Here is a 26,771-nt window from a genome sequence, read left to right on the forward strand (position 1 = left end):
CAAAGCGTTTCTTCCAGAACAAAAGGACAAATTAACTCCAAGAGCTAATGTCCTTCTTCCCTAGAATGCAAAAATCACTCACAAAATCAAAATGGAAATTTCTTGGTTTCAACTCTGTCAGGGTTCGGACCCAAACTTCAGTAACAGTAAAAAACTGGCAAATTTGGGCTTCCCTGGTGGCACAGTGGTTGGGGGTCTGCCTGCCGATGTGGGGGATACGGGTTCATGCCCTGGTCCGGGAAGATCCCACATGCCGCGGAGCGGCTGGGCCCGTGAGCCATGGCCGCTGGGCCTGTGCGTCCGGAGCTTGTGTTCTGCAACGGGAGAGGCCACAGCAGTGAGAGGCCCGCGTACCGCAAAAAAAAAAAAAAAAAAAAAAAAAAATTCATAATGTTTAACTACTATGCTATCTACACCCAAACTTTTTCATTATCCCCAACAAAAACTCTGTACCCGTTGAATAATAACCCCTCCTTTCCCCTCCTCCCAGCCCTTGGTAACCACCATTCTACTTTCTGCCTCTATGAGTTTGTCTATGCCAAGTATCTTGTATAAGTGGCATCATACAATATTTATCCTTCTGTGTCTGACTTATTTCACTAAGCAAATGTTTCCAGGCTTCATCCATGTGTAGCATGTGTGAGAACTTCATTCCTTTTCATGGCTGAATAATATTCCACTGTATGGATGTACCATATCTCTTTATCCATTCATCTGTTCATGGACACTTGCGTTGTTTCCACCTTTTGGCTATTGTGAATAATGGTGCTATGAATATGGGTGTGCAAGTATCTATCCAATTCTGTTGGATATACACCAGGAAGAGAATTGCTGGGCCATATGGTAGTTCTATGTCTAACCTTTTAAGAAACCGCCAGTTTGTAATCGTGTTTTGATGGAAATGCTCGCCGCAGGTAGGTAACTTTCTTGGGTAGAGATGGCTGGGACATTTGAGCTGGGAGTAGAGATGAGTAATTGCTTTGACATCAGGACAAACGACCCAAGAAAAGCCTGGCTGTACCTCAGGCACTTTCCAGGTCACAGTGCTGATGGGCCACCCCAGACACTTTCCTTGTCAGGGTGGTTGTCACATGGATAGAAACCAGAAAACCACTTGACAAACTGAATTATTCACCATCGTCCCCTGATCAGGTGAGCACAATACTGTTGGCCATCACCCAGGACAGGGAAATGGCTTCCTTAGAATTCTTGCATAATGGCGTTCATTTATATATATATATATATATATATATATATATATTTTTTTTTTTTTTTTTTTTTTTTTTTTTTTTGCGGTACGCGGGCCTCTCACTGCTGCGGCCTCTCCTGCCACGGAGCACAGGCTCCGGACGCGCAGGCTCAGCAGCCATGGCTCACAGGACCAGCCGCTCCGCGGCATGTGGGATCCTCCCGGACCGGGGCACAAACCCGCGTCCTCTGCATCGGTAGGCGGACTCCCAACAACTGCGCCACCAGGGAAGCCCTATATATATTTTTAATTACAAAGTATATCATATGAACAAAAAGAGTACGTAAGTATAGATTAAATCATAATAAAGTTCATGCTGTCACATCTACCACTCAGCTTAAGAAATAGAACATTACCAACCTGTTTGAAGCTCTGCGTTTATCTGTTCCTGAGCACATTTTCATTCTCCACCACGTAAGTGACCATTATACTGAATTTAGTCTATCATTCTCTCTTTTTTCTTTATAGTTTACCATACACATAAGTAAGACTACATTGTAATATATTGTCCAATTTTGCATGTTTCTGAACCTCATAAGTGAAAACATCTGGATGTATTTTTCTGTGCCTTGCTTTTTTCATGCATCGTTATACTTTCAAGATTCATCCATACTAAACTGTGTAGCTGTAGCTCATTAATTTTCACCGCTGTGTTGTGGGTTCCATTTTATGCCCATCCTTAATGTATTTATCTATTCAACTGAAGATGGGCCGTTTTGGTTATTTCCTAAGAGCTCATTCTAATCAGGGTTTTTATCCTTACAGTAATTAGCACTAAATGATTTCAACTGTCTGTTTTCCTACATGTGCAGGTTTTTCTCCAGATTGTATGAAGGGAACAGGTACTATGGCCCTTTTCTTTTGTTGGATTACTAAATATTGAGTGATCCTATCCCATCACCCACACACTTTTTCTGAGCACTAGCTCTGGCTGACTCAGAAGCCATATTTATACCCATGACCCCACCCTCCCATCAGAGCTGATTGGGCAAGAGGCAGATACAGCTCTCAAGCTGGACCAATCAGATGCTCTTTCTTGAGAATTTTAAACTAGTGCCAAAAGAGAGCGGTCTTCAGGGACTTCCCTGGAGGTCCAGTGGTTAAATCTCTGTGCTTCCAATGCAAGGGGTGCAAGTTCAATCCCTGGTCAGGGAACTAAGATCCCACATGCCGTGCTGCAAAAAAAAAAAAAAAAAAAAAAGAGAGAAAGAGAGAGAGAGAGAGAGAGAGAGTGGTCTTTGTTTCTTTGCTGGTTGGCCCTGTGAAAGTGGAAATTTGGGATCCTGGGTCAGCTCTGCTTTCTCTACCCTGTGTATGGGCGGCAAAGGGAAGGACAAGGGGGGGGTTAAGGTATAAATGAGAGAACTGAAGAGGATGGATAGTTTTTTTTTTAAAGGGGAGGTGGGTGCTGAGAGATGGACCAAGAATCCTAAAGCCTTCCAGGCATCAGCCCCAGCCCTTTGCAGAGGCCTGGTCCTTGGGTCCCATGAGATCCTCTGCTGAGTCTTTATAATAAATTGACCTTTTTGGCTTAAATTAGTTTCAGTTGTTTTCTATTACTTGTAATCAAAGACCCTCACTTATCTATTCAATTTACTTCTTCCCAGCCATTCAAAAGAACTGCAGGGCTGCGAGGGACCCCTATTAACCTGAGAATTAGTTAAATTCTTTCCCCGACCAACAAGAGATAGGAAATTCTCCACTTCCAAAGTCAGCTGACTCCAGAGAGCTAAACAATGGAGTGGATACAAGGTATAAAGCAGGTATGCTAGTTTTATCTCCAGTTATTTTGACCAGCTCTTAGAAATGACTGAAGAATTTTGCCCTTAACTTCCTAAAAACAGGTGCTTGATAAAGACACCCCCCCCATTATCCTCAGGTGATTGGGAGGGTAACCACAAATAAGTGAATTTTACAGATAATTCCCAAACCTTATCTAAACTCTTATCTTGGGCAATAGCTTCCTCTTCTGCCTTTTAGCAGAGCTGTCGACAAGAAGCAAATGGACTGTGACAACGTGGAGTTTTTATCCCCTTTTATTCCCCTTGCACACCTCCAGTGGAGATGCTAAGGAACAATGGCAAGGACAAAAAGACATGTGGCAGGAGAGCAAAGAGGAGAAACAAAGCCTGGATGGTTTGAGCACTGGCAAGACAGCTTCCAGGAGTTGTCTTAAAGGAGTCGGGGGCTTTGGGAACATGGGTCACCGAGGATGAGGAAGAGAAGCAGCCGGAAGGGGAGCACAGTCACAAGTGGGGAGGGGGAGCCCTTGCTCCGCATTTCACAAAACACCTTTCCCAAGCTGGCACCTCTGCACTTACAAGACAACACACTCCTTGCAGGTATCTGAGATTCTGAAGATGTGGCCCTCACTAAGTGGAAGGGAAGCCCACTTGCCTCCTAAGTTTGGTTTTGCTTAAAATCTTCTATCCGTCGGTACAGCTCCTAAAAAGGCATCGGAGTTTTTACTCTAGCCTCTGCCAAGTGATGAAGCCAGAGCGCAGCCCGTCTCACTCTAGAGGTGGCCATTCAGCTTTGATGTGTAATTTGAGGCAAGCTATCTTCTGCCGCCCCTTTCTTTTTTCACTGAAAACCACTGTGTAGCCACAAAGCTCAAGTTCAGAGGGGAGGATGGCTCCCCAGCAGCGCCATCTTAGAACAGGGGGAAAAGACTCCGTTGCTTAAACCTCAGCCCACTGAATCAGATCATCCTTTGCTGTGATGTTACAACTGTAACGTTTCAAACTTGCTCTCAGAAGCCGTTAGGTATTCCTTGCCGAGACCTTGACTTTGGTGGGCACTACCACTGCATAAGAGTGCCAGCAGAGGAGGACAGTGGTGTTTCGTTATTCATGGAAACATGCTGCTCCTGTGCTTCGGGTTGAGCTTTTGATGAACAGAAAATGTGCTCTTTACATTTTCCTTTTTGTGAAATCCTGACACAGCATTTCTGGTTTCAAAGGAAGCTGTATAAAGACCAGCAGAAAATCCCACAAAATGAGACCACCTTAAAAATCAAGTTTACTGGCTAAATGGGATTAAGCTAGAGTTGTGTTTTAAAAAGAATAAACCAGAAGAAAACAAATCTTTGCTGCATGGTGCCCACTTCTATCTAAACAGCTCTGAAGTCCAGATGCAGGCTGTCACTGGAGCATCTCTGGAGAGAGCGTGGGAAGTTAAAAGTCAGTGTTTTTGATTAATTAATAATCATCCTCAGCTGTGTTGGCAAATGATAAAAACAAATTGTCTGCCTTTAAAGTAAGGGTGGAAGACGTGTGCTTACCCAGAACCGAGGGGGAAGGAGGAAGAGCCTAGTCGGCCCTCGGCTGGTCTGGTAGTGGCTGAACAAAAACGACGCTGTATGTCTCTTACCCTGTATGGTCATGATAACCACCACAGCTTGGGCAGTCAGTCAGGGAGGGGGGTGGAGGAAGCCAGTGTCTAAGGAATGGCCCAAAGGGCTACCCAGTTGTCTTCTAGAACAACCCAACTGAGCATGTGCAGGAATAACTGTTTCACCATGTTTGTCACTGTGAGGCGCGATTCAGCAGGCTCCAGCTAAGTGAGTGTCCGCGTGTGTGCGTGCGTGTGTGTGTGTGTACCAGGATGAGGTGAAGTTTCATTGGTAGTTTAGAGGAGAGATGCAAAGACCCCTCTCCTTTTAAATTTGCCACCTACAAGTTAAACAGTGACTCCACGTCATTCTTTCTTGAAGACTCTGACTGCAGCTGGACGCCATCTTCCTCCCTCCCGAACCTGTAGTTCTCCAGCCACACTTCTCTTACAGGACTTAGACCATTTGTCTCTTGGTAGGCACCATGTCTGTGGTGTCTCACAGTCATTCCTACTTCCTCACATATAGTGATGTTTGCCTTTGGGGCAGCACCTGGGACAGATTATTGGGTAGAGGAGACATACGATACATCTTAAATATTGGAATGAGTGGAGGAAGGTGGGACTGATGGATGGACCTGTGCTGGATGCTATGTTCATTTCGTGGCTCTGTTGGTGGAATTTCTATCTTCCCCAGTGACTGTGACATTCCCTCCTTCCTTCTGTCCCTACTGCCAGAGCCACGATGCAGGCTCTGATTAATTTTTACCTCTTCTTCCCTCATGGTTGCAAATAATCCCCATCTCCTACCTGCCTCTACTTTAATCCATCTTACATACTCAGTCCACCTTGATTCTATCCCTCCCCAGCCTCCAAATTTTCCTTGGTCCCTAATTCCTCACCAAATCACCCAAACACACTACACCTGACGATTCAAGAGCCTTCACACACTGGGACCCAGAATACTGTTTCTGTCCTAACTCACACTACCCCTGATGTGTCAAGTGTCCAACATGCTATTTCTCTAAAAATTCACTCAGTTTCCTATTTCCATCCCTAAAGTAAAACACCACTCAGCCTTCAGGGCTCGGGTCCAATGTCACTTCCTCTAATAAGTTTTTGATTTCACATACTGGATGTGATTTCCCTTGCCTTGATCTTCTTTGTATTAGACTCCTTCAGTGATTGTCCAATTGCTATATTAGAAGCCCCTGAGGGCAGGAAGGCCAAGTTCATCTTTGCCTCGGAGTTGGCAGCAGAGTGCTGAGAACCAAGAATCCCCCTTATTGCTGAATTATATTCAGAGGGAACCAGGTGGCCAGGCTCTCCTGCTGGGAGTCTACAACCTAAGACTGACATCAACACAAGTGTGGCTGTAGCTACTGACCTGAGACCCTGGTGCCAGGATAAATGTGGAAAATCCACAACTCCAACACAATTAAATATTTACCTGTATTAGTTTTCTATGGCTCCATAACAAATTACCACCAATTTACCAGCTGAAAACAATACCCATTTATTAGTTCACAGTTAAATTCTATAAATCAGAAGGCTGGCACAACATGCCTGGGCTTCTGCTCAGAGTAACACAATGTTGAAATCAAGGTGTTGGCGCAGCTGAACTCTTGTCTGGAGCCTCTGGAGAAACAGGGCACTTTTAGCACTTTCTTGTTGGTAGTAGAATTTAGTTCCTTGTGGTTATAGGACTGAGGTTCCTGTTATGATTAGGTCAGGGCCACTGGGATAATCTCCCTTAAGGTCAAATGTGCTATAAAACGTATCTAATCACACAGGTAAAATCCATCATATTCACAGGGTGTGCACGCAAGTCGGGAAACAGGAAATCTTGGGTCATTTTAGAATTCTGCCTATCACATCACCTTAAATATAAATTTGAGATACTGGTGAGAGAGTTGAGGCCAAATCAGATTTGGGGGCAAATGGCAGCTGGAGAGACCACGATGTTTCTTCAGGCAGCACAGGAAGACATTGCAGAGAAGGAAAAACAGGAGTTCTTGAAGAGTTGGGAGGGGCCTTGAATTCCTGAAAGAGCCTAGATGGTACAGGAAGAGGAGGGCTTTCCAGGCAGAGAAAGAAATGAGGAAGAGGATGCAGGGAGTAGCTGAAGGAACCAGAGAGACCAGTGTGGGTGACAGAAGCAGTAAGGGAAGGAAACAAGCCTGGGAGCCCCAGGTCAGGGCTGTGTTTCTGAGCCACACTGTGTGGGGAGGTTGCCACCATGGCCAAGGCCGAGGGCACGGGGACCACTTGGTGGATGTGCTGGAGTGAGTGGGGAGGCCAACTGGGACGAGTCTGTAAGAGGCCAGTTGGAGTTGGACAACCCGCGAGACGGCCAAAGGGCTGTGTGAAGGGAGACTGAGGAAGGCAGGGCCTCAGGCTGTTGAGCAAACCTGAGGAGAACAGAGAGTGTTAGGGCAGGATTCACGGAATGAGTGTCACAAAGAACTCTTGCTATGGATAAGTCAGGAGACATCTTCTCTGAGACCACAGAGGCCGAGGCAGAGCCGAAGGCTGGCCCAGAGGCACAAAATTTGTGTGCTGGGCCCAGTTTACTGCTGACTCACCCTGCGGCAGTGGGTGCCTTACTTGCTCTTTCAATGCCTTTGCTTCCTGATCTACAAAGTGGAGACTAATGACAGCCCTGTCCTGCTCGGTCTAATTAGTGCATAGAGATCACTTTCCAGTCACTGGCTGCCGGGAACATGCCTTTCCCATTCCAGGGCTCTGCGCTGGGCCTCTGCTAGTGAGTCGAGTGGACAATTCCGTGCTGAGGGAGCACAGCACAGGTGAAGCTTGGCTGGTTATGTCCACCCCTGGGTCAGGCTGGTTCAGACCATCTCCTAGCTGGGCCCTGAGCCTAAGGAGATTCACCTCCAAATCCAGTGTACATCAGATGGCAAGTATTGTCCCGGAGACTCACTTTAAGCTGTATAATCATCTCCTGTTAGATTCCTTTCTGGAGGAACTCTCCTTCTAGAGATCCCAGGGCAGAGAAGTGTGTATAAGCCTCATTTAAATCACTATTCACTTTCAAACCGTGTCATTCATGTTGTCAGGTGAAGCCCAAATGTCACTGCTGAAAATTCTGCTGAACTCTGAGACTACCAGAAAATCTTTGGAACAAGAGCCAAGCATTAGCCTCCACCCCGTATACCCCGTAGACATCCTCCGGGTGGTAGGAGAGGCAGTAGGAAGCCTCTGTGGGCAGAAGTCCATTCCTACGACGGGCCCAGATCAAGTCTTAAACACTCAAGACAACAGCAGGCAGTCACTGACATGTCTTAGAATTTTCCGGCCCTAAAAAGAAGTGCTTTGAAAGAGCTGGGTTGCCTTTTCAAGGGCTTTGAGGAGCAGGCAGAAATGTGAACTGAGGAGAAACCCAAAGTGAGAGGGTTCGTCCACAGCTGCCACTTCCCAAGAAAACCTAGGACAAAGTGCCTGGCAGGGGGGTGCAGGGTGCTTTGCTCCTGCCTGCTGGGTACAATGTCAGCGGCTCCTATAGTCCAGAGCAGGAAGATCCTCCCGTGATGCACGTGTCCTGTGGCCTGAAGGTCTCCACTGCTGACAGTGTGCCCCTCAGGACTGGGTCTTCTCCATGTGGGGTCTCAGTCAGGCCAAGCAGTTGGGCAGTGGGGTCCCAACGTGAGACTGCTTGCTGTGGGCCCACCTGCCCCCCAACTCCCAGGACGGACCCAGGGCCTGCGGGCTATACTGGATCAGGTCCAGAATCTTCTGGAGTTTCTAGGTAGATAGGCCTGTTGTGATCCAGAACCCAAAGTCTCCTGTGGAGTCTTGAGGTGCAACCAGAGCTCATGTTAGCAACGATCTTCCTTGGGCCTCTCTACCCAACCTGGAAGTTTCTTTCAGTCTTTTTCTAGAATGGAGTGATGTCCGGCCATATCTTCAATTCCAAGTGGCTTTGTGTGCAACAATTCTTGGTGCCTATTTTTGTTTCTGAACATACTACCTTTAACACCTCAAACTCCACCCTGTCCCTGTTCTGTGAGTAGCAGGAATTAGCCCTTTAAGAAAGGTCCTTCTGGGGCTTCCCTGGTGGCACAGTGGTTAAGAATCCACCTACCAATGCAAGGGACATGGGTTCGAGCCCTGGTCCGGGAGGATCCCACATGCCGCGGAGCAACTAGACCCGTGCGCCACAACTACTGAGGCTACGCTCTAGAGCCCGTGAGCCACAACTACTGAAGCCCGTGCGCCTAGAGCCCGTGCTCCGCAGCAAGAGAAGCCACGGCAATGAGAAGCCCACGCACCGCAATGAAGAGTAGCCCCTGCTCGCCACAACTAGAGAAAGCCCGCGCGCAGCAACAAAGACCCAATGCAGCCTAAAATAAATAAATTTATTTTTAAAAAGAAAAAAAAAAGAAAGGTCCTTCTGCAGCTTGGGGCTGTGGTTTATTGACTTGTTGACTCTAGGGTTGGTTTATAGGAAAGAATATAACTCCACCACTAGGGGCTGAGGGACTTTGGAGAAGTCACTGTGTGGCTCTGGACCTCAATTTCCTCATCTAGATAATGAAGAAACTGGAACAGATCAGTGCTAAGGTGCACTGGGCCCTAACGCCCCATCATCTGTGATCTAACCATCTTGGGCTTCCCTGGGGAGCTTCAGTTATTCACTCAACTCATGTTCATTCAGCAACTATCATGTGACAACTCCTATGCTAGATCCTGTTTTTTGTGGGGGCTGTTTCAGACCGGAGGGTAAATTTGGTCTCTATTAGTCCACATGGTCAGAAGCAACAGTCCCAGCAAACTTCTTTGATCATACAATCCAGTCCCCACCCTCTGCAAAATTAGAACCTGTATCCCCATCATATTTATATTTATTTGTAAATGTTATACACATATACTTGCAAATATGTATAGCAAATATTAGTCATATTATTATTACTAGTAGTACTAGTAAAGCTTAATTCCTTTCTTCATTTTTACATTAAAACATAGATGTGGGTACTTCCCTGGTGGCACAGTGGTTAAGAATCCGTCTGCCAATGCAGGGGACACGGGTTCGGGCCCTGGTCTGGGAGGATCCTACGTGCCGCGGAGCAACTGAGCCTGTGTGCCACAACTACTGAGCCTGCGCTCTAGAGTCCGCGAGCCACAACTACTGAGCCCACGTGCCGCAGCTACTGAGGCCCGCGTGCCTGGAGCCCGTGCTCCGCAACAAGAGAGGCCACTGCGATCAGAAGCCCGCGTGCCGCAGGGAAGAGTTACCCTCGCTCGCCGCAACTAGAGAAAGCCCGCGCGCAGCAGCGAAGACCCAACGCAGCCAAAAATAAGTAAATAAATAAATAAATTTATTAAAAAAAGAAAAACATAGATGTAAACAGAAGTTAAAATATTTTCTTTTTGCACTTCAGTGGATCATCCGTGTACTCCACAGGTCTAGAGTAGAAGGCCTCAGGAGTCCAGCTCTGTGAACTTTCAAGATCAATTGAAAAAGATATCCAAGATACTTGGTATGGGTAACATTATACATTTAGTTCTAAAATAAGATGGTCAGAAAGGAGATTGGCACACTTTGGCTGATGGCAACTAAAGCTAAGGTTCTATAAAAATAGTTCTTTAAAAATAGAGTTATATGATCCAGCAATTCCACTCCTGGGCATGTATCTGGAGAAAACTATAATTTGAGAAGATACATGCACCCCAGTGTTCATAGCAGCACTACTTACAATAGCCAAGACATGGAAGCAACCTAAATGTCCACTGACAGATGAACGGATAAAGAAGACGTGGTATAAGTACAATGGAATACTACTCAGCTATAAAAAAGAATGAAATGTTGCCATTTGCAGCAACATGGATGTAACTAGAGATTATCATACTAAGGGAAGTACATCAGAAAGAGTAAGACAAATACCATATGATATCACTTATATGTGGAATCTAAAGTATGACACAAATGAACTTATTTATGAAGCAGAAACAAACTCACAGACATAGAAAACAAACTTGTGGTTATCAAAGGGGAAGGGGGGTGGAGGAGGGATAAATTTGGAGTTTGGGATTAGCAGATACAAACTATTGTATATAAAATAGGTAAACAACAAGGTCGTATTATATAGCACAGGGAACTATATTCAATATTCTATAATAAACCATAATAGAAGAGAAAAAAATAATAAAATAGAGTTTAAGAAATTGCATTCTTTGGTCCTGTTTGGCAAAATTCCTATTATCTTTTCCTTTTATCTTGGCCAGGCCTTACTTAATGCCAAAAGGGTCCATAAATATTAAATGCATTCTCAGCACCATACCAGGTAATATGGGTGAATATAAAAGATCTCTGAATACAGATGTCCATCTTGAGTTTAGCTGTATTTGCTTTCTTGCCTGTGTCACAGGTGAGATGCACCCATGGCTGGGCTTTAACCGCTAGCCCCAGGATTTGGGCTGCATTGCCTTTCTGGGACTTAAGACCTGTCTCACTCCTTTCTTCAACCAGCCTGTTCAGCCTGGCTTTCGAGCTTGGCTCACACAGCAGCAGCAGAAAGGCATCAAGGGGAGGTCAGGCTGGGGAAAGGTGCTGCAGACGCCGAGGTAGCTGTGGAACTCAGGGTGTTAATCACTTTCACTCAGGCGCCGCTGCTCCGGCTGCTGCAGGCTCCCCCCTTGCTGCCGGCAGAGGGTCCATGCAGCAAACCAGCAGGAAAAAGAATGGTCAGGAGAGAGCATAAGAAAGAAACATATCCTTTCTCAGACAGGAGCTTTTATTTCCACCCTGGTCCACAGCTTCAAAGGGCAGCTGCCTCACAAGGACAGTGTTTGACCAAATTCAGTTTGCATGTTTGAAATAAGAAGACCGCTTTCTTGATCTCTGAAACGGAGTCCTAGAAGGCCCCGTTCCCAGCATCCTTGCCGTCCCCTTCCCCTCCTACCCCGTCAGCTTGCTCCAGCTGTGCTGGTTGACCCTCCGGGAAGGGAGGTGTGGCCAAGAAACTACAGACCTGTCCTCCACTGGGACAATTTTGCAAACCTTTGTATAAGGACAGATTGCACAAGGCTGCATGGGTGAGGTGGAGGGAAGAAAAAGGGAAGAGCGTTTTCTGCTTATGGCCGGGACCCTGTTATTCATTGGCTTGGGTGTTTCAGCTGAGTTTTGTGGATTAGGAGGTGTCAGCACAAGAAACCTCCTGGGTCTCTGTCACATGTGCTACCCCACCTCTTCCCCGCAGCCCAGACCATTCCTTTCAGAGAACCCTCCCTGTTTCGCGCTTTCACAGATCAAAGCTGTTCTGAGTCTTGGGGTCACACCCAACTCACACATCCCAGCAGAAGCTGAGGAGAGGTCTGGGGTCCTTCTCTGTGGCCTCCATCTTCAGCCCTGCCCCTGCTTCCGCGGACGGGCATGAAGCAGGGCTCACAGTAAAAGTTGGTGCTGGCGTCTGGCCGTGGCAGAGCTTCCGTCCTGCCGAATTGGCTCAGGGGAGGGATGCTGGGCAAACGAAAGCTGGGGCGGCTGTGTAATGTGGGAGATGGCGAGGGCCATGTTCCCAAACTGTAAGTCATGATGACACTGTTAAAAAGGGCTGGTGGGTGGGGGAAAGTGAAAGAAAAAGAACAGGGGGAACAGAAACCAAAGTGAGGCACACAGAAGGGTCGAACAAGAGTAATGGCCAATGAACGAACAGAGGCCAGGAAATGGGACAGGCCTGCAAGAGAATCAGGGAAAAGCAGGATAAGACTGTGGGTAGGAGGAGAGAGATTAAACCAAGGAAAACACAATGAGACATGAACGGGAGAGGTGATCATTTGCTGGAGGAAATGGCAGGTAATTTGCCAACACATACACCAACAGAGGGTGTTGGAGGCCTAGTCCAAGGACGCCCCTGGGTGTATCACCTTCAAAGCCCCAAATACAGGACAGATCAGCCCTGACAATGAAATCTACGTCTCTGCTTGCTTAAGGCCTAGTGAGACACTTAGGAGAAAAGAAAGAGGCTGTAAGCAGAGGGAAAGGATCAGGGAGATCCATAGATGCAGTCACAGCCCTTCCACAAGTTAATCCCCAGGCAGACCTGCCCATGGTCTTGCAGGTGGTGCAAAGAAATAGAAGCAATGGCTTTTGGCCTCAAGAAATTCACAATCTGAGAGAAGGGACAAGATGTACATATGCGAAGCAATAAATACCAGCAATATTAGTGGGACTGCTCAGGTGGACACAGTAAAGAATATTGGTTGAAAGAAACAAAGAATGAATTAAGATAAAGAAATGAACTACAGGGCTTCCCTGGTGGCGCAGTGGTTGAGAGTCCACCTGCCGATGTAGGGGACACGGGTTCGTGCCCTGGTCTGGAAAGATCCCACATGCCGCAGAGCGGCTGGGCCCGTGAGCCATGGCCGCTGAGCCTGCGCGTCCGGAGCCTGTGCTCCGCAACGGGAGAGGCCACAGCAGTGAGAGGCCCGTGTACCGCAAAAAAAAAAGAAAAAAAAGAAAAAGAAATGAACTACAGAAAGGCTTTCTTGACAATGTTCCCATGTGGAAATTTTTTTAAATGCAGGAATTAAGTGAAATGATGTTGGTTGAACTGGATGAAACATTTAAAACTGGGCCAAGAAGGTGACCTGGGCTTCACTAGAGCATAGCACAGGCTCCGAATCAAAGCAAAGAACAGGAGGTATAACGGCCCAATCTGGTCTCCCAGGTGAGTTGGATCCACATAACATGAAATTCAGTTCAATATTCAACATTTTGAATTCAGTTCAATATTCAACATTCAACAAACTGAGATCAAGATCAAATGAATAACTGAGGTTGGGGGGAGACCCAGTAGGTAGGCTGTATACATGTGAGTCAAAGAGGCAAGGTCATTTAACTTGCGATTGAGAAAAAAGGATAGTGAAGGTAATGATAATTACAGCAACAAACATTTATCGAGTGAAAACTATGTGCCAGGTGCTGGTGTAAACACTTTACATGCATTCGTTTACATGATCCTCACTACCACCCATGAGGGATTTTATTATTATTATTATTATTTGCATTTTATATGTGAGGAAACACAGAGAGATCAAACAATTACACAGCAGAGGTTAGCCCAGGACTCTAAATTCCACAACACTCTCTCTCTGAAGCCATCAATGTCTCTGTTTCCTCATCTGTAAACATTTGTTATCTAACCTGCCTATAGAGACACTGTAGATGATAAAGCCTCTGTGAGGAGACTGGCTGTGGTGTCATTATGAGAGTATTAGCATTAATAGGAAGGCCATGCTTTTTCCAGGAACGCTAAATATATGCTCACTTTTTCATGTTAATACCACAAGGCCTTGAAGAAGTTTACAGAGGCTCATGAGGTGGATGGACCTAGAGTCTGTCATACAGAGTGAAGTAAGTCAGAAAGAGAAAGACAAATACCATATGCTAACACATATATATGGAATCTACAAAAAAAAAAATGTCATGAAGAACCTAGGGGTAAGACGGGAATAAAGACACAGACCTACTAGAGAATGGACTTGAGGATATGGGGAGGGGAAGGGTAAGCTGGGACGAAGTGAGAGAGTGGCATGGACATACGTATACACTACCAAACGTAAAATAGCTAGTGGGAAGCAGCCACATAGCAGAGGGAGATCAGCTCGGTGCTTTGTGACCACCTAGAGGGGTGGGACAGGGAGGGTGGGAGGGAGGGAGATGCAAGAGGGAAGAGATATGGGAACATATGTATATGTATAACTGATTCACTTTGTTATAAAGCAGAAACTAACACACCATTGTAAAGCAATTATACTTCAATAAAGATGTAAAGAAAAATAAAATAAAATAAAACCCCCTCCTCTGGGTTCACAGTAGACTTTAATGCCAAGTGAATCTTCTCTCAAAAGGTGAAAGGTCTCTTTCTGACACCCCTTTACAATTCTTATAATGTTTGGGGGCTGGGACTCTTGTTTCTTATGAAAAGGTTTCCCACTGAGAAGAGCAGCTTGCCGGAGCCTCTCCCACAAGGTCCAACCAGAGGACCACGCCATCTTAGAAATAGGGTTTTAAGCCTGAGAGGCAGCAGATAGAGAAACAGATAGCAAATACATCTGTTTTTACAAGAGCCTGTTGTTCTCTGTACTAACTGCTATAAAAACGACATGAAACTAGCCACACATTAGTTTTGGTTCTCGTGACTAAATCAAGGAATGGCATGATGGTGCTGTGTCATTAGAAATGAAACCAGTTCTTAAACAAGAGAATAGGGCCGACATTTTAGTAACCTGAACGATTTCATAGAAAAATCAAAGATGAAACTTCAACACCCCATCCCTGAACACCTGCTGCTTAAGTTTGGTTCTGAACCAGTGAAACTTCTTTCTCGCCATGAAGACACGAGATGGGCCCTGACTTGCCCAACACTCGGTGGCCAGGAAAGCCTTCCTTCCACCTGCCGTCCTACTAGGCGGCAACGTGGGCTCAGTCTTGGCTTCTACAGGACTGACTGTAATTGCCACTTTGAGAAAATACAAAAAGTACCTCATTTTATTTTTACTTTTTCAAATATATAACCTGATATATTTATATATATATATATATATATATATATATATATGACATAATTAGATATATGAATTTTACCCTCCCTGAGGTATTTTCATCCACATCTTTTCAGATAAAGAAACTGAGACCTGAAGAGGTTAAGTCACTCACCTAGAAGCAGGCAGAACTGGGGTTCTGAACAAAGGTTTCCTTATCTATACCTGCACTGCCTCCAGTTTGGCCTTTATCAGGATAATAATGATGTTGATGTAGTAAACATACATAGGCTGCCTCCTTAGCGTCCCTCTCCTCCCTTTTCCTGCCACAGCACCCACATTTTGCCTTGAGGGAACCACCCACCCCCTCGCTGTCTCCCCCTTCTCTAACAGCTGGATACATCCAGCTCCCAGGGGTAGCCCTGATGTGCTTAAGCAGAGAGTACCCATCACCTGGCCATGCTGATTGGCTCAGGCGTGGGCATACAGCCCGATCCAGGCCAGTGGGATTTGAGGAAATGTTTCCTAGGGCTTCTGGAAAAAAAGCTTCCTCAGCCCTCTGTGGGTTTGCCAGAGGGGACAATCCCCCTTCTCCTGGATGGTGTATTGGAGAATACAAGGTTCAAAATTCCCTCAGCCATTTGTGCCGCCAAGAGAATTGCCAGCCGGAGGATGAAGCCGACACCCAGAAGAGGCAGTGCTCTAAACAAAACGGGCATGGAGCTGGCATCGCGAGGAAGATTTAAAATCTAGACTGCGTGCTGGACTTCTCTGGCCGTAAGCTAACACAATCCCTTTGTTTGCTTAAGCCAGTTTGAGTTTGTTATTCTGTCATCTGAAAATTCTTAACCAATGCAAACACCACTGGCATCACTCCCAGTAACATCTGATGGTTGCTTTGGTTTCTCAGTCAAGAGCATGAAACCCATCTGACCAAAAGGACCAACCCTTCAAAATTAATCAGCATTTCTGGAGCACGCCCATCTCTGGTGCCCGACTTTCCAGAGAGGACTCACAGTTTTCTGTACCTGGGGTCTGGCTCCTCCTGTTTTCTGCTCCATGTTGGCTCTGTCTAGGCCTGTCCTTGTCCCAGTCCCTCCACAGTGACAGGAGGTGGCTGCCCTCCGCTGAGGAAGCCAGCGGCCAAGTGGGCAGCCAGCTGCAGACCTCAGGCATCAGCACTGTCAAGAAAAGGAGTATCAAGAAAGGATTTGGCCACAATATATTTTACTAAGACATAAAATCGGGTGGGAGAAGGGTCTTTGGCACACAGCTATACACGATTACCCTCGGCCCCCAGCCAGCTCCCTGTCAGAATGCTAAAACGCCAGGAAGTTTGGTGCCCCTCTGAGGATCTTTATTTGCTAGTGATTGGCGCTCACAGAATTTCAGAGATTTGGCATCAAAGATTATAAAATCTGTGGGTCTGAAAATCTGTGCTAAGAACTGTTTTTTGTGATTTTGCTCAATCTCAGTTTCTCTTGAAAAATTCTGTTATTTCCACTTCTGGCCACTATGACTAAGCACAGAGGTAGAAACACAGTCTAAACAGTTAAAGGATCCTGTAACTGCCCAAAGCAGAGAAAGAAAGCAAATGTCAGCACTGGCGGGGTGCAGTGTGTGAGGGAGGGCTCTCACTCTGCCCGTCCACTTCCCCCAGACCCAATCTGTCAGCAAGACTTGCCAGTTTCCAAACATGTCTTGACTCAACCACTTCTCTCCGTCTTTACTACAGTCATGTAACTTATTCATTCAACACGTATACACTGAAGGTCTTCTGTGTTCCAGGCACTGTTCTAGTGGCTGGGAGTACAAGACTGACAACGGAATGTGAACGCATGTCCTAGTGACTCTTCTTGCTTGGGCCTCCCTCTGTACGACCCTTCTCGCTGACTGGCTCCGGCTTCCTCATTTGCCCTCTCCTTCCATTCTCCACATAGGAGCCTAAAACATCTTCTTAAATATCAACACTTCCCCATTTGAAACCCTCCAATGACTTCCCATTGTTCCTTAATGAAAATACCGAGGCTTCCTGGGCCCTGGCCCTGTTCGAGGGCTGCGCACCTCCCTACATTTACAGCCTCTTCTCACACCCTAGGCTCACTCCCCAGTCACACTGGCCTCCTTTCAGATCCTCGAGTATGTTACGGCTTTTTCTCTTTTCAGAGCTTTCAATCTGCCTTTATTTCCTCCTAAAACAGTTGCTTTCAACTTGTTTTTTTGACAATACTCCCCTGTAAGAAATACTTTATACCATGAACCAGTAAATACATCAACCTATAAATAAAGGCAACATTAGTTTTACATGATAATACTTCTGGTATGTTCTGTCCTTTTTTAAAAAAGCTAGCCATGACCCACTAACCTGCAGTTTGAAAACACTCCTCCCTCTGCTCTTTGAATGGCTGAATCATTCTCATCAACTTTCTATCTAAATGTTAGCTACCCATGGGGGGGCTTCTCTGGCCACCGGATGCAACCCAGGTCCCTGACTTAGGTTATTTTTCATCTGAGGGCCATGTCCCTTCCCTTTGAAGCACGTATCAAAGTTATAATTACGTATTTCTTTGTTGAGACTTGCTCATTGTCTGTCTCGTAGGCCACATCACTAGCTTTTAAAGGCAGGGACTTGTATGCTCTGTTCCCCACTGTATATCCCACATCTGGTTCAATGATTAGCATGAGAGAAGAATATACCTAGGTATTCCTTGACAGGCTGACTGAGTGGGTGGGTAAGTGATGCTGAGGTCTGGACTGAAAAACAGGCCTCCCCAATAAAAGGGACCGGGGTTCCTTGGAGAAATGGCTGATTCTAAGGCTGGGGCAGGAAATATACAGTAGTGCCAGAAAGTAAAGAAACACTCAAAAAACAAAAGGATGGGGCATGTCAAAGGGACACAGGAGCCAACCTAAAAAGAACTCCCAATGGCCAAAATCGGAACAATTTGAGCAGCAAAATAAATAGCCTAGTATCAGATTCTAACCCAAATCTTTACATAAATATGCATGAGAGTCCACACTGATATAAGTGGTTGACTAAATAAATAAATGAAGAGGGGGAGAGTTACATCTTTCTTACAGAAGAATTTAAATGATGTACATAAATACTACCCTCCAGGAGGTGGAGCTTAATTCTCCCCACCCCCTACCCCCTTGAGGGGAGGGGGAAGGCACTTAGTGACTTGATTCCAAGCAACAGAGTAGGTAAAAGGGGAACAGGGTCACCTTCAGTGAGGAAAGCTGGCAAACTGTACCTTGGCCAGGTGTTCAAGATTGATTGTACTGTCCCGTCATGTGGATGGCATGTACCCCCGACAAGATGTGAGAAGGGCACTACTCCTCTAGCCCACAACCCCAGTGCAACCATAAAAAAAGCATCAGGGAAACCCAACTAGAGGGGCATTCTACAAAATACCTAACTAGAGCTCTTCAAATCTGTCAAAACTCCATGAGAAACAAGACTAGAAACTATCACAGACCAGAGGGATTAAGGAGACACAACAACCACTTGTGGTGTGGCATCCTAGATGAGACCCTGGAACCGAAAAAGGATATCAGTGGAAAAGCTAAGGAAATCTGAGTAAGATATAGACTTTAGTTAATAACAACGTATCAGTATTGGTTCATTAATTGTGACAAATATACCATTGTAATGTCAGGTGCTAATGACAGGAGGAGCTGGCTGAGGGGTGTACGGGAACCCTGTACATTATCTTTGCAACTATTCTGTGAATAAAAAAACGTTTTCAAATTAAAAGCTTACTTTAAAAAAAGTTCAGCCTTAATGCCAAGAGCCGGGCCTTCATTCAGTCAGTCACTTTTATGGAGTGCCCACAAAGAGCTTCCAACCCTGCTGGGCACAAAGAAGACACTTAGACACATGGGAGATGAACAGATGCATATACACAGGCAGGGCGTCCGGGGTGACGAAACGAAGAGCAGAGAATGCAGGTTTGCAGGTTGACTAGAGAGGGTAGGCGTGTGTGGGGGGGGCGGGGTGGGGGTGGAGGCGTGGGGCGGAGCTGGTAATGAGAGAAAGCAATGACCAGAATGAGGAAGAAAGACAAAGACTGGCTGGCTTTGGTGAGGTGGAGCCAGCTATTGCCCACTGGAATGTAAACTCCCCGAAAGCAGGAACCTTGTCTCTCTTCTCATACCCCTAGGAGCAGAACTGTGCCTGGAACACAGTAAATGTTCATAAATGTGTATTGAATAGATGAGAGACTAGATAAACAGACAAGTCCTGCTGGAACTCCACTTGAACTCCAGAACGCTACTGTCATGTGAGGTCTCCCAGGTGCCCACTGGATTTGCATTTTGTACATGGTGATGATTGTTCTGCATCATCAGAGGTCTTCTGGAAAGCATGCAGATGTTAGCATTGGTTTGGAATGGTTCTAATGTTCACCCACAGGCATGGAAGTGCCTTGGAGCATTCCTTGATGGTATTAACCGGTAGGTCTGCTGATACGAAGGAGTGAATGGCATCTCCTCTTTGCTCTGTTCTAGCGTCCTGTTAAACCCAGCAGGGGCTCCTAGAATTGTAAGAATGGAGAGTTAGCAGGGGCTTCAAGCTTTTGATACAGTCTCTACAAATATAAGGAAACAGTTTAGAGGGATGTTGAATTTCCCTGTAGGCATCTACTGACATTCCTCCTTAATGGTCCTAAATGCTCAATATATTCAGTTGCATGTAACTTTCTTTATGAAGAAAAATTCAAATTTGGGGGAAATTATGGAAAAATCATATCCAATTATGTAGCTATTAAGAATAGTGCAGACTATATGTATTAATATGAAATATTAAACATACAAAGTAAAGCTGTTTTCTGAAACAGACACAAGATACTGGTTGACAAAGGGGAGTTCTGTGAAGACAGCATGGGAGGGAGGAGACTTTCACCGTACACGCTTGGAACCTTTTGCATTTTGCACGTGTACAAAGTATTACAAATGAAGAAAACTTAAAAAAAATTATTTATTTATTTGGCTGAGTCAGGTCTTAGTTGCAGCACGCGGGATCTTCGTTGCAGCATGTGGGATCTTTCGCTGCAGCTCGCAGGCTTCTCTCTAGTTGTGGTGCGTGGGCTCCAGAGCACACGGGCTCAGTAGTTGTGGCGTGTGGGCTCTCTAGTTGTGGTGTGCGGGCTCTAGAGCATGCAGGCTCAGTAGTTGTGGCGCGCGGGCTCACTTGCCCGCAGCATGTGGGATCGTAGTTCCCTGACCAAGGATCAAACCCATGTCCCCTGCATTGGAAGGCAGATTCTTAACTACTGGACCACCAGGGAAGTCCCGAAACTTTTAAAAATGATTCTAGAAGAAGAAAATTTTGAATTTTGTCTTCAGGTTATAATAATCTCCTTTTCTGATCTATGCTTGATTACCTTTGAGCCTCTGCTTTCTGCAGGATCTGACCCATGTCGGGTGACAGGCAGGCTATTCCACCTGTCTAGTCCTGGCTTTTAACATCATCTCAAATAAACTTTTACATGAAGTGACAGAAGTATGCTGATGGGATTGAAAGAGGAAGACATTCATCATAGTTTATGCGTTCAAAACTAGGAATTAATAATAAAAAAATAAGTCCTATAGTTATTTTGTAAACAGCATGCTTACATTATATTGCAGTTTTCTGTTAAAAAGCATTACGCTGGCTTTTTGGCTCTCTGAGCAGCACCACGGTGGTTGGCAAGAACAAGCACCTTATGAAAGTGGCAAAAAGGGAGCCAAGAAGAAAGTGGTTGACTCATTTTCTAAGAAAGATTGGTAATGATGTGAAAGCACTAGCTATGTGTCAATATAAGAAATATTGGGAAAACACTAGTCACAAAAACTCAAGAAATCAAAATCACATCTGATGACCTTACGGATTCTGTTTCTTTTTGTTTTTTTTTTTGCGGTACGCGGGCCTCTCGCTGTTGTGGCCTCTCCCGTTGCGGAGCACAGGCTCCGGACGCACAGGCTCAGTGGCCATGGCTCATGGGCCCAGCCGCTCCGTGGCATGTGGGATCTTCCCGGACCGGGGCATGAACCCATGTCCACTGCATCGGCAGGCGGACTCTCAACCACTGCGCCACCAGGGAAGCCCCCGGATTCTGTTTTGAAGTGAGCCTTGCTGATCTGCAGAATGATGAAGTTGCATTTAGAAAATTCAAGCTAATTACTGAAGATGTTCAGGGCAAAAAATTACCTGATTTCCATGGCATGGATCTTACCTGTGAGAAAATGTGCTCCATGGTCAAAAAATGGCAGACCATGGTTGAAGCTCACATTGGTGTCAAGAGTACCCATGGTTATTTGCTTCGTCTATTCTGTGTGGGTTTTACTAAAAAATGTAACAGTCAGATTCGGAAGACCTCTTATGCCCAGCACCAACAGGTCTGCCAAATCCGGAAGAAGATGATGGAAACCATGACCCAAGAGGTGAAGACAAATGACTTGAAAGAAGTGGTCAATAAATTGATTCCAGGCAGCATTGGAAAAGACATAGAAAAGGCTTGCCAGTCTACTTATCTGCTCTATGATGTCTTTGTTAGGAAAGTAAAAATGCTGAAGAAGCCCAAGTTTGAATTGGGAAAACTCATGGAGTGTCACATGGTGAAGGTAGTAGTTCTGGAAAAGCTTCTGTGGATGAGACAGGTGCTAAAGTCGAACGAGCTGGTGGATATGAGACAGTAGTACAAGAATCTGTTTAAAATTTACACTTTTAATGATGACAAATAAAAGATCTTATTCGTGAAAAAAAGCATTACTTTGCTAAATGTTAACATTTAAAAAGTATATCTAGACCATTAATAATGAATCATACTAATACCCTAAAAACACTTGTAGAAAAGATTGAGAAGTCCCTTTGAATCAACAAACAGTATATCCCTCAAAAAAATAACTGATCAATAATTCACTATAGGGCTTCCCTGGTGGTGCAGTGGTTAAGAATCCTCCTGCCGGGCTTCCCTGGTGGCGCAGTGGTTGAGAGTCCGCCTGCCGATGCAGGGGACGCGGGTTTGTGTCCCGGTCTGGGAAGATCCCACATGCCGCGGAGCGGCTGGGCCCGTGAGCCATGGCTGCTGAGCCTGTGCGTCCGGAGCCTGTGCTCCGCAACGGGAGAGGCCACAACAGTGAGAGGCCCACGTACCGCAAGAAAAAAAAAAAAAAAAAAGAATCCACCTGCCAATGCAGGGGAGACATGTTCGAGCCCTACTCCATGACGATCCCACATGCCGCAGAGCAACTAAGCCCATGCGCCACAACTACCGAGCCTGCGCTCTAGAGCCCACGAGCCACAACTATTGAAGCCTGTGCGCCTAGAACCATGCTCCGCAACAAGAGAAGCCACCACAACGAGTAGCCCCCACTAGCTGCAACTAGAGAAAGACTGCACGCAGCAACGAAGACCCAACACAGCCAAAAATAAATAAATTTAAAAAAAAAAGATACTAGGCTTTGGGGCTGGGTTGCATTTATTAGGATGGGAAAGAGAGAGCTACAGGTACGGGCAGAAAATCAAGAGTTCTGCTTTGACTCAATAAAGTTTGAACTATTAGACATCTAAGATGGTTGTCAAGTAAGTGGTTGGGTAGAAGTCTGGAACTCATGAGAAGTTAATATTGCAGAAAACATATGGTGTTAAAAGCCACAGGATGAGCTCACACGCTGAGTGTAGCTAGAGAAGAGGACCAAAGCCTGAGCCCTAGAGTACTGCAACATTTAGGAGTGAAGAAAAGAATCATCAAAGAAAACTGAGAAAGGGGCTGAGGTAGGCGGAAAACCAGGAGGGTGTGGTGTCCAGTGAAGAAAGTGTTTCAAGAATGAAGGTGTGATGAACTGTCAAATGCTTCTGAGAGGTCAAGCAAGATAACATCTAGTTCGCTCAAAGTAAATCATTCTCTCAGCTCCATTTTTCTCATAGTGGTTTATTTGTATGTTCTCATTGCAATATCCAACTATTATGTTGTAGTTACTTTTGTCTTCTCTCCTCTTACAGAGGTCCCTTAAGGTCAGAGACCATGTCTTTTCTCTCAAAATATCCACTACCCTACTTGCTCAACAAATGTTTGAATAGACGAATCATGTAGAATTCTTTAAGATTTGGGAGAATATGCGGAACACAGAATTAGCAATCAGACTTGGTTTTTACTAAGATATCCTAAATGCTCTAAGACTAAGGCATGGTCTTCATTCTGCCTAGAATGAAAAGTGTCCACCATGCATCTGAATTAGAGTTGAACTACAGCTAATCACAACATATCTGGCATTTCTATTTTTTTATTCGAATGTTTCATGCATGGTACAACCCCAAAGTAACTTAACTTTTACCTGATTTGCTTATATATATATACTCCTCCCCAACCCCTGCCCCCACCTGGCTAGCCCTCATCTAAAGTTGGCTCCAGTTGATACCTTCACACGTCAGCAGTATCATCAATAACTTTCTGTGTCACACTTGAATGTTAGCATCACTATGGAACATCAGAGACATCAGGTAAGTTGACATTTCATATTACATGATAATTAATTTCAAAACCATGACAAAGGGAACTATTGAAATACAGGCACTTAGGAATGACCAAATTCTTAAGGGGGGCATGGTTGAGATGGCCTACGCAGAAAAAGGCTAGTAGTCAGGGCACGAAATTTTTCTCTAGACCTGCACACAACAGATCAGATACAGGTAACAGGTCACTGAGTTACTGTCTCTGTAAAAGAAAGCTAAAACCCAACAGTTTTGAGTAACAAGAATATCAACGTCCAAATTATGGATTTAAGCTTTCAGCAACATAGCTTATTTGGAAAATGTGCACTAGACAGCACAAAGATACAGTCGCCACATCCCAAACAAGTACAGTGTCTCCCTAGAGATAAGAAACGCCTGCCACATGTACCAGTGCCACAGAAAATCACCCATCTGTGGAGCCAGGCTCTCTGCTTGGCCTTTCCATTTGGAGCTCTGGTAATTAGTTCCCTGGAATGCCGCATTTCAGCTCCATGGCTCTTTTGCCTACCTTAATGGAGGTTCCCTGAGAGCAATTATTCACCCCTGATTCCTGCTTACTTTCACACCTAAGGACTGACCATTTGCCTAGTTTTTATACTGGGATGGAAGTCTTGTAAAGAGACCCTGTGGTTTCCAGCCCTTTGACCACATCTTACTCTGTATGTGCCGTCAAATTATGGCACTGCTGTGCACCCAGACCGTCCACCCAGCGTTACCACGACAAGTTCTAACCTATTGTATTTCTTGCACATAGCTTGGCATATATTACTCATTATACACTTGGTGAATGAATTTCAGGAATGATACTGACAAAAATGGAACATAGCTAGAGGATGGCATGAATAGACTCGAGATATTTTTTGGAGGGGTCCTAAGCTTAAGAGATACTTTCAAATGGAGTTGTCAGAAAAAGTGGGATAAGGCTTACGCTCTAAACCCTAGGTCATTAGGATGTAACGATTTAATGTAGTATTCCCCAAACTAGAGTTCAATATGATGTGGTACTGGAGGAAAAATCCTATAATCAAGAAAATTTGGGAAATGCTAGATCAAATAGGGCTCTTAACCTTAGAATTTCTCAAAGTCTTTAATGTATCAGTATGCTTTGGAGTCTAAAAGGGAGATATACTACACAGACTTTTCCAACCTTTTATTCAACAAGTATGTAGTATATAGTCCGCTGTGTTGCAGCACAGTGCTAGGTCCTGAGAATACAATCCTGCGCCAAACAGACCTGGTCTCTGCTCTTATGGAGTTTGTGCTCAGTGTGAGAAACAAATAGCATACAAGTATTTATTATAAACCACAGTAAACATTACGAAGGAAAAGTTCATCAGTATTTTCTAAATGATACATGAAGCAGATACCTCTTCCACTGAATATAAAAGACTGAAAGACAAATATTTCTCTTAAAGCTTTTCATAAACTTGGTCCTAAGAGTCTACCTCAGTTTGAAGAACCCTGCTCACAGGTCTAACACATTTCCCTTGCTAAACATGTATTACATTTTCAGAAGTAAGGTCTAAAGGCAAAAGCAAGACACAAACCACTCATTTATGAAAAGGCCAGAATTAATAAATACCTCTAGACGCTTGATGAGAATAGCTCAAACTTTAGGGGCTGCTTAAATTACAGTGATGTTGAAACAGAAGATCTGTGCTGCGGTCTATGCTACAACTAAAATGAACGTGGACTGATGCAAGGTTCCGATCCACAGTGGTTCCTGCTGAAAGTAGCCAATTTGAGTAAGCCAGTCTTCACCAGTACTGCAAACCTGCACTCACTGCACTTTGTATATTGATTTCTAAACAACAAGGTCCTTCCTATTTTTATAGCTGGTATTTTTAACAGGAAAACACAGCATTGATTTTAAAGCATCATTAAATAATCCTGTTTTTTTCTTTTTTATACATAGTTGCAAAGCACCAACTATGTGCAAGACACTCGACTAAGAACCATGGTAAACAAAGAGGAAAAAGCCTGGTTGTGCTTTATTTATTCTTGTGATATGGGGGTGGGGAAGCTATAGAGGGAAAGCCAAATTCATCACTTTCAGAAGAATCAATTAGTATGTTGAAACATGTTGACATTTCTAAATCTTCAGATTAGTCTTTATCTCACTGGTGATCATTCCAACATATTGTCAGTTGACAAGAATAGTTAAATATTAAAAAACTTAAATACTTAATGAACCACCTACAGGATCTAAAAGTAGAGTGCTTTTTCACTCTATGGTTCCTATATTGTGACTACTAAGATTCCATAGTAGTATTACACTTGCCAATAAGTGTGGAGAATCAAATCTGTAATTCATGTTTGAGAAAACTGGACAAATAAATCTATGTGGTAAATGAATTTTTATTACAAAGAATCATTTAATCTCAAATTACTTGAAAAGAGGCATGACGTCCTTCTCTCCAACACCCGTGTCGGTAATTTTTAATACTTTCAGACCAAGAGATGACTGTATTTATAAAAACTTAAGTGGATGACAGAACTCAAGAGACAGGTAAGTATTTTGACTGATTCCACGCCAGTGACTGACCATGAATGGAATGGACTATAAATACTGTCATACTTGATTTTTTCCTATCATACTCCAAGATCCTACACTTCTATTTCAACTGTGTTGGCACATCTAAAAGGAAACCCAACTTACCTCAGACCTAAATATCAACAGTATGATAAATAAAACATGAGACTGTCATTCTTGGGCATGACCCATGTAAACCATATTTCTGAAAATTGAAAGAAAAAAATGTTAACCTCATAGAGCCTACAAAATATAAACATATCCTAGAAAGATTACCATTAAAAGTAAGTGTCACTCAATATCACATCTTGTATATTGTTTTCTTAGCAAACCATCCATTCCCACCTAGCTTCCAGTGAATGGGGGAATAAACATAACAGGAGCAGCCCATCCTGCGTTCACGTCCGACGGACTACAATGTGTTCTGAACATCACCATGCTATAAAGACTAGTAGGTCAGCTTTAACTATGAGCAAGCTACTTTGGGTCTTTAGATACATAAAGTCCTTATCAGTTCACTCTATCCATGAACTTGGGCCATCCAAGTGAAAAACAACATTATGAAGGACAAGCAATGATTTCCTTTATTTAGGCTGAATTTATTCCTTCCTAGTTAAACAATGCCAATAACTTAAGAACACATTTTCATTTCCTTAGGA

At 44.6% G+C, this 26,771-nt stretch overlaps 1 protein-coding gene and 1 pseudogene across 1 annotated transcript in view; one reads left to right on the forward strand and one right to left on the reverse strand.

Annotated features, from left to right (window-relative positions):
- Positions 1-19,462: 19,462 nt before the first annotated feature.
- The window catches only part of ATG5 (autophagy related 5), a 126,887-nt gene continuing 119,578 nt past the window's right edge, over positions 19,463-26,771 (reverse strand). Inside the window, exon 8 of the mRNA XM_073789471.1 lies at positions 19,463-19,620. Within this exon, the coding sequence (XP_073645572.1) occupies positions 19,490-19,620 (131 nt within the window). The 3' untranslated portion in view covers positions 19,463-19,489. The remainder of the gene's footprint in view (positions 19,621-26,771) is intronic.
- LOC101331900 (small ribosomal subunit protein eS1-like) lies at positions 19,704-21,780 on the forward strand (annotated as a pseudogene).

Source organism: Tursiops truncatus, chromosome 12 (genome assembly GCF_011762595.2).
Source record: "Tursiops truncatus isolate mTurTru1 chromosome 12, mTurTru1.mat.Y, whole genome shotgun sequence".
In the NCBI taxonomy this organism is placed as follows: domain Eukaryota; kingdom Metazoa; phylum Chordata; class Mammalia; order Artiodactyla; family Delphinidae; genus Tursiops; species Tursiops truncatus.